At 44.8% G+C, this 14179-nt stretch overlaps 1 protein-coding gene across 1 annotated transcript in view; it reads right to left on the reverse strand.

Annotated features, from left to right (window-relative positions):
• The window catches only part of ATP6V0D1 (ATPase H+ transporting V0 subunit d1), a 64319-nt gene that overhangs the window by 22694 nt on the left and 27446 nt on the right, over nucleotides 1-14179 (reverse strand). The window contains exon 2 of the mRNA XM_083164902.1: nucleotides 12448-12619. Coding sequence (XP_083021028.1) covers nucleotides 12448-12619 — 172 coding nt within the window. The remainder of the gene's footprint in view (nucleotides 1-12447; nucleotides 12620-14179) is intronic.

Genomic DNA, 14179 nt, shown 5'->3' on the forward strand with positions numbered 1-14179 from the left:
TGATACAGAACGGATAGGTAAAAGATGGGTATAGAACTGCAGCCAGAGAACAGCTATAGAACCGCAGCTAGAGAACAGGCAGACAACCGCAGCCAGAGAACCGCTATAGAACCGCAGCTAGAGAACCGCAGCCAGAGAACCGCAGCCAGAGAACCGCAGCTAGAGAACATTCCCGGATTTATCAGTTAACGAAACAACTGAAACATGAGGATTGTAGATTGGAAACCAAAGTGATAGTAATTACTTATATTTTAAGTAACTTATTTAAGTTTTGTAACTTTTTACTAGTTTCATTTATTACCACCTGTCGTTTCACTGAGTATCAGCTTTTTGAAAATAGCTTGAAAAAGCTGATACTCAGCGAAACGCGTTGGTGGGACAGCTAAACCCCTTCTTGGCACTTAAAGATTTCCTGAGACCTCCATCCCCAGGCAGACTCCGGTGCACAAAAATCTTGCATTGGCAAAACAACTGGCAAGATCAACACACCTAATCCTGTTAAAGGACACCATCTATTGGGAAGCACCACAAGGTTCTAGATATTCCTCCAGCGGTTGCTCAATCTACCAACGAATACATCTCAGCATACTAGTGAGGACCATGGACCCAAGTCTGGAAATAATCCCAAACTAAAGTGGTGAGACTGCGCTTATATCAATTTAACTACTATGAACTGCCGTAATCTGTCTATCACAAAGGAGGAGTGTTAAAATTACAATAGTGACCAGAAGAGGGCATACTTACATTGCCTTTTTTCTGCTGTTGTATTATGTATTAAATTAGTGATTAACTATAATCACTCCAAGGCAGCTGCTTAGTCTATATTAAGAGTAGCACCTCACATCAGCGCCTAGTTCATAATTTGCCTTGGTAAATTCACAATTTTGCATTAACCAATAATGACCTATTGACTGTCAACCCACACCAGCCGCGTGATGCTTGCAGGGTTGCCTTCGGTTTATGGTTCAGAACTAAACCATTTTTTTGGGTCAGTGACAGGCAACACCAGTGCTAGCAGCTGTCAATCATACAACATGTGAACAATACGACGCACTACTGTGCACCACCACATAGCTAAACCTGAGGATGACAGGTATGCACATCTACGTACTTATCCTAGGGGTGCCGTGACAAATGATGATACTCCTAGGGGCCCTGTGATTCAAGAAAGTCTGGGAACCACTGGCCTATGGAATGGTTTGTAGTAGACTTATCAGCTTAAGCTACAGGTTCCCAAACTCGGTCTTCAGGACCCCACACAGTGCATGTATTGCAGGACTCCTCACAGAATCACAAGTGAGATAATTATTAGCTCCACCTGTGGATCTTCTCAAATGTGTCAGTGAGTAATGAGTGCACCTGTCGGGTGACTTGGAAACCGTGAACTGCGAGTGGTCCTGAGGACCGAGTAGGAGACCCTCTGGCTTAGTCAATGGAAGCTAAGAAACATAGCAAAGCAAAGAGTAATGGAAACTCCAAGCACTCAGTAGACCTCACTGTCACCACGCCGGCTCCTGTCCCCAGAACATCCAATGCTTTACCTATATCAAAAATTCCTCCCAAACTTAAATTATACAGCAGATATATGCACAATCTGTACCTTTAACGGGTGTAGTATGACCTCCCGATAGTCAGGATTCCGACAGGGGGCAAGCACTAAGAAGCCCCTTGTGGGTTCACCACAATTCTATTCCCCCTCCTGTACTTGAGGGAGAATAACCCCTGTAAGTCGTGGTCCGATCCGGCACCACCCTTTAACATCTTAGTTAAACCAACTTTTATGTAATTTTCTATTTGTCATTAACTAATTATTTATGTAATTATCTTTTGCATTTGTAAAGTTATATTCTACATAAAGGTCGTTCTTTCTCTATGAAATTACACCTATGCCCAGAAGTAGGAGATCACGCTGAATAGTACAGGCCTAATTATATGAAAAACTAGGGTTAAATCTAGACAGTAGACTATATAGTCTACTCTCCAACACAGTATACAGTATATTACTAGGCATTTTATTATACAGTAAAGCCCAAATACCAGGACATAAAAACGATAGGAGAGGACAGTGTGTGGTTAGGGCAGGATCTCATACTCACTGACCTCACCTGATAGACTCCGGGAGAAAAGAAATGTGTAGCCAAAGCTGACACAAAGAGACGACCACAGGGGACAATATCCCAGTGTGGGCGGGGCAAAGAAAGCAACACATTTACACTGTGGTTTAATAAATAAATATGAAATATAATCCAATATCAAGGTACCAGTCATATGTAGAATGATACACCTTTCCGACTGCAGCTCTTAAACGGTAATTTGCCATTTTTTTTAGCGGGTAGAGCTGCAGTGGGAAAGCTCCAGGTTGCTTTACCTGTTTAACAAATACCGTTATTTGTTAAACGGGTAAAAAGCAGTGTTTTACCCATTTTAAGAGCCGTTTTTTGCCAGTGATCAAAGGGTCTTAAACCGTTTTTTATTTAGTAATAATAAAGGTTAAGAATATGATTGGCTGATGACTGCACACACCACATCCTGTGGGGCAAGAAATATGACAGCCCATGTTTACTATGGGTTTAAACGGGTTGCTTTGTGGTTTAAACGGGTACAATGTGAATGTGACAAAAACGGTATTTAGACGGCAATTTACCGTTTTAAGAGCTGCAGCGGGAAGGGTCTTTATGGCTCTTACCCGTTTAAAGACCCGTTTACAAATACCGGGTCATTACAGTGGGAAAGCAGCACTCCGTTCAAACAATAATGGGCTAAAAAGTTTGATCTAAAAGGTCCCCATACATTAATGGGAGAGAAGCAGCAGCTTACCCCCATGAACTGCACAGATAGTTCCAGGATGTCAGGATCGCATGCAGCCCTTTTGCATGCACTATATCTCATGTGATCCCAGCCAAGGATCCAGCACCGATACATCCTTAGTACAGCACTAGAGATCTAGGGGGCTCCAATCCGAAGCACACGGGACTGCACATCACATAAGTATCCTTTTCACACAAAAGCATGTTGCCTAACAATATAGAAGGAATAACTAAATGGCCCCATAACCAGAAAGCTAGTGGATATATTTGATACCATGCCATGGGTGCGGACCTGCATTCTATCATGTGTAGAGTTATTTGCTCAGCGGAGAAGTTAGGGGAAATGCAACACGAAAGGCACCGAAGTTGTCAAAATAAACAAAACGCAGGAGGTAAAATTCTGCTGCATAAGAAAATAAACTCTGCAGACATAAGTGGCGGCAGACCGTGATTGGCGTCACATCTCAGGAATCCTAACACTCTGATTAGCCCATTCCAGATCCAAAGCCATGGACATTCCAGTCACTACTTCTGACTGTTACATTTCTTTAGAGAAGGAATAAGCCATAAGTACTGTATAAAGAGGTTGGTATCGGGACTCCGGGGGTGTCACTGCCAGTCAGAAGATGGACAACGGTATACCGAAGTTCAGGAAGCCGAAGCTTAGCAAGTAGAATAACACTCCTCCCATATCTAACTGAAGTGCTAGGAAAGCAACCCCTTCTCTAGCCAAGTGCCAGTAAAGCAACCCCTTCTCTAGCCAAGTGCCAGGAAAGCAACCCCTTCTGAAGCCAAGTGCTAGGAAAGCAACCCCTTCTCTAGCCAAGTGTTAGGAAAGCAACCCCTTCTCTAGCCAAGTGCCAGGAAAGCAACCCCTTACCTAGCCAAGTGCCAGGAAAGCAACCCCTTCTCTAGCCAAGTGCTAGGAAAGCAACCCCTTCTCTAGCCAAGTGCCAGGAAAGCAACCCCTTCTCTAGCCAAGTGCCAGGAAAGCAACCCCTTCTCTAGCCAAGTGCTAGGAAAGCAACCCCTTACCTAACCAAGTGCCAGGAAAGCAACCCCTTACCTAACCAAGTGCTAGGAAAGCAACCCCTTATCTAACCAAGTGCCTTACCTAACCAAGTGCCAGGAGAGCAACCCCTTCTCTAGGCAAGTGCCAGGAAAGCAACCCCTTCTCTAGCCAAGTGCTAGGAAAGCAACCCCTTACTTAACCAAGTGCTAGGAAAGCAACCCCTTACCTAACCAAGTGCTAGGAAAGCAACCTCTTACCTAACCAAGTGCTAGGAAAGCAACCCCTTACCTAACCAAGTGCTAGGAAAGCAACCCCTTACCTAACCAAGTGCTAGGAAAGCAACCCCTTACCTAACCAAGTGCTATGAAAGCAACCCCTTACCTAACCAAGTGCTAGGAAAGCAACCCCTTACCTAACCAAGTGCTAGGAAAGCAACCCCTTATCTAAGTGCTAGGAAAGCAACCCCTTACCTAACCAAATGCTAGGAAAGCAACCCCTTACCTAACCAAGTGCTAGGAAAGCAACCCCATCTCTAGCCAAGTGCTAGGAAAGCAACCCCTTCTCTAGCCAAGTGCTAGGAAAGCAACCCCTTCTCTAGCCAAGTGCCAGGAAAGCAACCCCTTACCTAGCCAAGTGCCAGGAAAGCAACACCTTCTCTAGCCAAGTGCCAGGAAAGCAACCCCTTCTCTAGCCAAGTGCCAGGAAAGCAACCCCTTCTCTAGCCAAGTGCCAGGAAAGCAACCCCTTCTCTAGCCAAGTGCTAGGAAAGCAACCCCTTCTCTAGCCAAGTGCCAGGAAAGCAACCCCTTCTCTAGCCAAATGCTAGGAAAGCAACCCCTTACCTAGCCAAGTGCTAGGAAAGCAACCCCTTACCCAACCAAGTGCCAGGAAAGCAACCCCTTACCTAACCAAGTGCCAGGAAAGCAACCCCTTACCTAACCAAGTGCTAGGAAAGCAACCCCTTACCTAACCAAGTGCTAGGAAAGCAACCCCTTATCTAAGTGCTAGGAAAGCAAACCCTTCTCTAGCCAAGTGCTAGGAAAGCAACCCCTTACCTAACCAAATGCTAGGAAAGCAACCCCTTACCTAACCAAGTGCTAGGAAAGCAGCCCCTTACCTAACCAAGTGCTAGGAAAGCAACCCCTTACCTAACCAAGTGCCAGGAAAGCAACCCCTTACCTAACCAAGTGCTAGGAAAGCAACCCCTTACCTAACCAAGTGCTAGGAAAGCAACCCCTTACCTAACCAAGTTCTAGGAAAGCAACCCCTTACCTAACCAAGTGCTAGGAAAGCAACCCCTTACCTAACCAAGTGCTAGGAAAGCCACCCCTTACCTAACCAAGTGCTAGGACAGCAACCCCTTATCTAACCAAGTGCTATGAAAGGATGAAGGAACAGGGCTGCAGCTTTGTTTGTGGCCCTTAATAAGAAAAAAAAGTCAATAACTAAAATTAGGCAAAAAAAAAAAAATGTTTTTCCTTTGTTCAGTTGCATTATTTTATGAGATTGTTTAATCCTTTCCATAAGCGTGCTTTTATAATGTGCAGGGGTAATGGAAAATCATAAAGCACCTCGTAAAGGATTGTTATCTACCTTTCATCTCCGCCTGTGGCTGTACACATCTCCAGCACTGTATTACTAGGGCTAGTGCTGACAGATTTACACAGGGGGGTGATCAGATCTCAGCAACAGTCACTATGTTCCCAGCGACCGCAACATGTGAAATAAACCACATGGTGCGCACACGTACGCGCCAGGCAACCTGGGAAATCGCGGACGTTTACTTAGCCTCCTGCATTAATGGCGGCATATCGGCTTTCCCCAAAGGACCAGATACACTAAAAGGAAAGAGACTCCCACTATTGCTTTCAATGTGCAGATTTGTTATTCGTGTCTGTTCAGGACACACACACACACACACACACACACACACAGTTCAATAGTCTACAAAATAATGTAAGCAACAATACACCGCATTAGTGCTCAGTGATATACAATGATGTTCTATAGGATAGATCAGGGGTTCTCATACTCAGTCTTCAGGACCCCATGCAGTTCCTGTTTTCTAGGTCACCTGGCAGGAGCACAGGTGCACTCATTACTCATTGACACATTTTAAAAGATCCACAAGTGGAGCTAATTATTTCATTTGTGGTTCTTTGAGGAGACCTGCGAAACATGCACCGTGTGGGGTCCTAAGGACCGAGTTTGAGAACCTGTGGGATAGATGCAAGGAAACTGGTCTATAACACAACTACAAAGCAAGGAGCACACTACAAGGTTCTGTTATTAACTGACTTTTTTCTTGTTGAAATCTTGATTGAAAAATCTATAAATGTAGCAGCTTTAGGGAAAATTAAAGCAGTGTTCCCATTTAAAAAAAAAATCATTATTTACACAAAAAAAAAAAAAAATGATAATTTAAAAAACATAAATACCTCCAGCAGGCAGTAAGAATGTGGTTTTACCAAACCTCCTTTCCGGCTGCTATTCATGATTTAAGACTGAGCTACCATGGCAACCCCAGTCACATGGCACATGATGCATTAAGCAGCGGTATTGAAATCCCCCTTCATGAGCCTCGTCTGCCCTTTGACCACATTCTGCTATCCCATTACATGCAAAAGCTCGGAGTACAGCACAACACAATATGCTGGAGCTAAGAAAGGTTAATAAGTATGTATTGCCAAATAGTTTTTGTTTGCCAAGCAGAGAAATTTAGAAAGACAATGGGTTTAAAAAAGATAAACATCCCAGAACTTTAAATATATGCTTATTCTTTCCCAGTGTATTCAATAAGCTAATAGCTTACAAATCATCTTAATAACTGAGGGAGGGGGGTGTTACAATGCCAGGTCCATCCCAGGATTGCTAGCTAGCGGAGGCATACAATTTACAGCACTGTTGGGAATTACAACATGCCTTGCATTTAACAGAGAATAGAGAGAAACATGTCCAATGCATTGTGTGTTACAGGAACCTATCAGAACTGTAGATATTAGATGGTAACGTTGTGACCTTGGGGGTCATTTTGTCCAGACACACAAACATACTTTGTCAATGCATCTGAGAGGGTCAAGCCAGGGAGATCCCCTACAGAACCACAGCCCCACTGGACATAGAAGTGGCCAAACAAGATGCAATAGGGGAAGACAGGTTACACATGGGAGATACAGCAACAGCAGGGAATACACTTTCGTACTTACTTTCATGCAATAAGTGAACCTTGAGGGGATGCAGTGAGGATAACGACAAGTACTGGGTTAGACACTAGGGTTAGAAGTAATGTAAGGTTGCGGTAGGGTGGACTGGTGATGGTTAGGGTTGCAGGAGGGATGGATAGAACCAGGATGGGGAACTTTTGGTCCTCCAGCTGTTGTTGAACTACATATCCCAGCATGCACTGCAACAGTTTTAGCATGGCCAAATAGCAAAACTGTAGCAGGGCATGCTGGGATGTGTAGTTCAACAACAGCTGGAGGGCCGAAGGTTGCCCATCCCAGAGTTCTAGGTAGGACTATGCTGGATGTGTCATAATTCTATCTAACACCGTATTTCGTACCCATGACATCATAAGAAAACGGGATGCGGTCATTTGGTCTACAGTATGATGGTCGACAGTCATTAGGTCGACACCATTAGGTTCTAGTTCGACAGGTCATTAGTTCGACATTGGGTTTGCCACTGTTTTTTGAGCCGACATGTGCCGACAGGTAGTATTTCATGCCCTACCATCCACTAGTGCCTGGTGGGAGAATAAAATAGTGTGCCAAGCGTAACAAGGCACCATGCACGACGCATCGCGAGCGCACTTTAAACGTCCATGTCGACTGTGTTGACATCCAGGTAAAAAAACAGTGAAAACCACATGTCGACCTAGACATTGTCGAACCAACGGCCTGTCGACCTAGAACCATGTTGACCTAGTGACCGTCATGCTGTAGACCAAATGTTCCCAACCCAAGAAAACATACCCCCGGAACTCCAGAACGAAATGCCTGTACGTGTTGATTCTACCATAGCTAGACCACTTGGAACCAGAATTATTTTGGAATTGGATAATTCCGTATTTTTGGAATACTTGCATACCACAATGGAGATATCTTGAAGGTGGAATGCATTTATGGTTCAGCTTATACGTGCGGGAAGCAAAGGTTTGTGTAGACTGAACCATCAGCAGGCAAAGGCGTCATCAGCTCCGTCACGCTCAAGACCATGTTGGATTTCAGTAAAGTCCAGTAAAGGGAGAAGGACATTTGGCAGGATAGCACAACTGGGGGCCACACCCATTGTTTGGGATCTTGCATTAGAGTAACAGGGGCCTTGCTGTTGGGAGTAGGTGCAAGTATCAGTGCGAGTTCTCATGCAATTGGCCAGGTCGACGGAAATGTATTATTTTTACATTTGGCTGAAGTCTGAGGAATCCATGGATAGGGGCCACACCTCTATTAGACGTGTATGATATGGAGAACAAGATGCACATAGGCCCTTGTTCTGGTTCACTCTCAGAGGCAAATTCCTTCTCAAATGGACAAAACCATGCGCACTGCAGGTGGGGCAGATGTAACATGTGCAGAGAGAATTCGATTTGGTCACAAAAACGGTCCCAGATGTCCCGAGGTGTAGTGATCACAGCTACCAGCAGGGGCAGAGAAACCTGACAGACATCTATAAAGAAACTGGTTATGGTATGAATGGTCGACAGGGTCTAGGTCAAAAGGCAGAAATTCAAAACATGAAAAAGGTCAACATGGCCAAAAAGGTTGACACGAAAAAAGGTCAATATGGAACAGCTGACATCTGCCAACGTACACCGCTTGGTGTTCCAAAACTCTGTCTGTCCTCAAAGCACACTACAGTCCAGGTTTTCACAATATCCGTGCACAGGGGACTTAAAATGACTTGGATTTAACCATGTGTGCTAAAGAATGGCTAGGACTAAAACCTGCACTGTTATTGTGCCTTGAGGACAGAGGTTGGGAATGGCTCGTTTAGTATAAAGAGGGATAGAATGACAAATTGTCGGTACAGGCAAGCACCTTTCGCCATTGTAACACATAGCTCCACCCACTGCCAGTCACATGGTCACTGTAATAAATCGTTTTTGGGAAGTACTTTACAACTGATATATCGTGAGCGGGTCAGTGGATGTATACAAGAGATAGGTCTGTAAATGACATAGTTCACACATCGTGCAGGCTCAGCTGCCTAATATGTGTGCAGATCTAGCCGCACATCTCTCTGTGTGTCCGGGTGTTCCGCTGAAAGCCCGTACACTGGCTGTACTTCATACGTGGGCGGGAAAATTCAAATGCCTGCCCAGCTGAACGTCAGAACTGCCGACAGGTCTCTGTGTGTTCACAGATTATATGACAAGCATCATTTGTAAAACACCCTGAATTATTAGAAACTTGTACCCCGATAAAAATTAGGTTGCCACATTTGCCTGATGATGTAGTCACGGCTGAGGGGCCCATGTCACCTGTAACACGCATGACTGCGATGACAGGACTGACAACTACTCAAACCTATTCTTTATTGTTATTAGTGTCCGACAGTGTATGGGGTAAGGATCCCAAGTTACATTGTTAAGTGTTGGTCGAGGAGAGCGATGAGGTCACTGCCACCCTGATTAGACCAGGCCTGGCCAATCTGTGGCTCTCCAGCTGTTGCGAAACTACAAGTCCCAGCATGCCCTGCCAGTTTTGCTCTTAAAGAATGCAAAAAACGGAGAGCCACAGATTGGCCAGGCCTGTTTTAGACCAATGACTGGTGACTTGGAAATCAGTGGGCAGACCATTTAAATGCTAGATCCCGAGTGAGGAGCCGAGATCACACTTCAACCCACCCTGACTTACAATAAAAGCATGCGCAGCCTGGTGGTTAAGGATCCCCAAAACACGGCCACACGTGGACAGACTGTTCAGCACAGCTCCAGTTACTCTATGTCATTGTCCACACATGTAACTTTGACCCCAAAAGCTTTCATAATGCTTGTCTATGCTATAAATGGCTCTGAACACACAGCTTGTCAGTGCTAGGAGTACACACAAAAACTTGGCACTGGGCGCACTACTCAGGACACTTGCCTGGGCCAGGAGCAGGGCTGTGTAACTGCGGCTAATTATGAACCACAGCTATAAACTTTTGTCAGTGAATAACTTGAAGTTCTGCCAGATGGAGATTGCCTGCCAAGCTGTGGGAAATGCAGCTCACTTACTAGATCCTTAACCAGAGCAATTGGCTCTGACCCGCTCAGGAGTTGAAGCATCCAGCTTACATCTGCACTTACATAACATAGGCGGGGGACAGCACACAGTTCCTGAACGTACAAATGATAGGATCCTGTGCATACTGCTGTGTAAGGACATAGAGGCAGGAACCATCATGTTTGTGCTCCTCAGAGATGCAGTGTTTTATGGGTAATCGCGCCAGTGTGCAATAGAGAGCGCAGCTGCAGCATGCAAGTTTACATAGGATTACTTAAAGTGAGCTAGCGGGAACCAAAAAAGTGCATTTATGGAGGAGGTTCCGCACTTTGAGGGTCCTTGCAGAGATTTTTCCTTCTTGCAAGGACTTAAATCGCCTGGATGCACAGAAGTACTGAAGCAACATCGGAGCAACCCTTCTGAGCTACAGACAGTGGGCCTGATTCAGGTCCCCATGGCAGTTTGGCTAATGCGGTAAAGTACAGCCGGGCCTGTACTGTGTCATGCGGGTCCTGTGTCATTGGAAGCACTAGGGCTGCAGAACACCTGTGATTGGCAGTCAGACGCCTGCTGCTGTATCATCACACTAGTGCGTCACTGCTGCTACGGAGTAAGCAGGAGCGATGCCACCTCCAATCACATCGGAATCAGGAACCATGTAATGAAAAGCTTCAATAGGGACACAGATAAGTGACAAGAGTCCAGATGTTACACACTAATTATAAATGTAAGACATAAAAGGTACTTGTGTACTTTTACGGCGCCAGCATGGCGCCGTGCGTCTGTGTCCCCTATATGGAGGGGTATGGAGTAAATATGCGAAACAGTATGGTTTATTTAATGAAGTGTATGGCCCTAAAGAGAATATGGTGGCGATTCTGGTTGGTTTGCAAAAGAAAACTCCTCCTTTAATGGACAAAACCATGCTGTACCACAGGTGGGGCAGATGTAACATGTGCAAAGAGAGTAAATACTGGCTGCTTTATTCTTACACTGCAATTTAGATTTCAGTTTAAACACACCTCACTCAAATGTAACTCTTTGCACATGTTACATCTGCCCCACCTGCAGTATAGCATGGTTTTGTCCATTAAAGTAGGAGTTTGCTCTTGCAAACCAAACAGAATCACCCCTATATATGATCTTTCACTTAGAAAGTTCTCTAAGGGTTCCGTACAGTAGGATACATACGTGCAGACTCAGAGACCTCATATAAATTCCAATAGTTCCAGTCTGTAATTAACATATCTATGTAGAAAAGACAGCTGGTAGAGATCTCTGCTCACACAAGCTTACACTCTATAGGTGATATGGATGAGACACAGAGGGCAGAGACTGACAAGAGAGGTGGAGAGGTGGTAAGCTAGAAGGAACGGAAATCATTCTAAGAGGATGAATGAAGTCTAGATAAATGTCAAATGGTGAAATGTTGGGCACTGCAGCAATCAGGAGCACCTGGGGAACTTGGTTATAAAGTAGGCGACTCTCAATAAGGAGAATGAGTGTAAGTAATGAGGCTGGGAGGTGTAGGGAAGAGACTGAGAGCACAGGGAGCCAGCGAGAGGGGCAGCACTGTAAAAGCACAGCAGAGACCAAGATGGGGCAAGCAACAGAGCTTAGGGAAGACTGATGAAGAGGTGGGAGTTAGGAAACTCAGGGGTAGATATAGGAAGCAGTGATAGGAGAAGTGAGCCATAGGAGGAGAAGTGGCCCATGGCAACCAATCAGCACTGAAGTAACATCTATAATTTGCATAATACAACATTATACAGAGCAGCTGATTGGTTGCCATGGCACACTTCTCCTCTGGCTCACTTCTCCCTTATCACAGATTCATACAGGAAATGATGAGGGCATCTTTGATTCTAGATATTATATATACAGACAGAAAGCTATACCGGACGACAAAGGAATTACTCATGGTTCTATAAATCTTTTCATGTAACCATCACATCCCCAGACATTACCGAACATGGGAGGAAAAAAAAAAGTCTGAAACTTTTAAGGACATGGCTAATGCAATAGTCGTACCCAGTCAATGGTCTACACAACTAATGGCAGAACAAAGACCAGCTGTAAACAGATCACTGAATCAATGTATCTACCATGCTATATGTGAGCATTACGCTCGGGGTGGAACGTTTATAGAATAGAATCCAGAGCAGTGTAATCAGAGTCAGCTGCCTGTGAGCACTGGAGCATAGAGGAGGTGTATTCAGGACATAGCATAAGCATGGTATACATTAACGGCCAGCAGATCGAGTCACGAGGTAACAATTATGCCCCAAATCATATCAACTATTCCTTTGTCTGTGGCTGAAACAGGAATCGGTGTGCGGTACAGTGCAATGAAGAGGGTCAAGGTTAGATACGAGTCAGGACCCCAAATGCTGCTTGGGAAGAAAATCTGGCGGCTTACGTGATGAAATCCATGAAGCTGGCCAACGGCTCGTATGACTGATTCCTCATATGTCTGAACTCCACCACCATCTTTTCCTTCAGCTTGTCGTCGATGACGGACACAGCGAGGGGTGAGGCTTCATTGGCCAGAAAGGTCCCATAGTCTGTGCTCTGGAGGTGCAGCTTGAGATCTGCAGGACAAGAGAGAGAAAAGAAGGCAGCATACTTAGCATCAGGTAACATCATATATTGCAGCAATGGTGGCAAGACTAAGTGGGGCTAAGCAGTGCGGTGACCGGTAACATGGGGCCAACAGACAGCTAAACTAATGCCAAATATGATACGATAACGATGAACCCAAATCTTGTGATCATTGTCTAGCCAACAGCAATTGGGCTAATGGAAGCCTTAAGGTGCCCATACACGCACCGATTTCACTGTGCTGTGCGTTTTGTACTTCAAGCTGCCATGCGATTTTGGCACTTGAAGTGGATGCGATGCGATGTACTGTACTTTGTGGGTGCGATGCGATTTTAGCCACTTTTTTTTAAAGTTAATAGGTACTAATGGACATCGCATCACATATACTCCTCTACTGATGCGATGCGATGCAATTAAGCACAAAAAGTTCTGCCTGCAGATACTTTTTGTGCTTTACAATATTGTACCTGGGGGGACGCGCATTGCATCCCCGCAGGTACACGGTGCGATTATCGCACATGTGATGCGTTTTGTACTTTAAAAGAACAAAACGCATGCGATAATCGCAGCGTGTATGGGCACCTTTACCCTTCTGCCTGATTGGGGCCTGGAACGCAGGCTTGCCCAGGTCAACAAGCAGGTAACACGGGGGGAGGGATATGAAACTTTGGTAATTTATGCCTTACTCACCCATAAGAGAGGGGGAGCTGAGTGGGTTAGTGTGACAGACTGGCTAAACAACAAATATCATCTATATATGTCTAGTGTCCAATTGTGTGTCTGATACACTGCCATCTGTTGGCAGCAAGTGAAACTACATCTTTCTCTCACTCATACACAGAGGCAATCACAGAGTTTTTTTACATGTATGGGTGGACAGTCAATAGGTCGCCCACTATTGGTCGGCATGCAAAATGCCGACACATGAAAAAGGTTGCCATGCAATAGGTCAACATGGAAAAGGTCTACATGAAAATATTTTCTTGGGTATCTGTCGACATGGACACCGTATAAGTGTACCGCTTGACTCGCCATGCTTCGGGCACACTATTATAATCTCACTCCATGCCCACTTGGATAGTAAAGTTGAAAAAAAAAAAAAAAAAAAAAAAATCGATAAAAAAAAAAAAATTGTGAAAAACTCATGTTGTCAAATCAGCCAGTCCCACACAATGGCCCTTATTCAGATCTGATCGCAGTACAAAATTGTTCTCAAAATGGGCGAAACCATGTGCACTGCAGGTGGGGCAGATGTAACATGTGCAGAGAGAGTTAGATTTGTGCGAGTTATTTTGTTTCTGTGTAGGGTAAATACTGGCTGCATTATTTTTACACTGCAATTTAGATTTAAGTTTCAACACACCCCACCCAAATTTAACTCTCTCTGCACGTTACATCTGCCCCACCTGCAGTACACATGGTTTTGCCCATTTTCCCAAAAAATTTGTACTGCGATCAGATCTGAGTAAGGGCCTATGGGCCAGATGAATGTATAAGGGTGATAGAGAGATAAACATCCAGCCAATCACCTGCTAACTGCCATGTTACAG

The sequence above is a fragment of the Crinia signifera genome, chromosome 11 (assembly GCF_055691185.1).
Source record: "Crinia signifera chromosome 11, ASM5569118v1, whole genome shotgun sequence".
Lineage (NCBI taxonomy): Eukaryota > Metazoa > Chordata > Amphibia > Anura > Myobatrachidae > Crinia > Crinia signifera.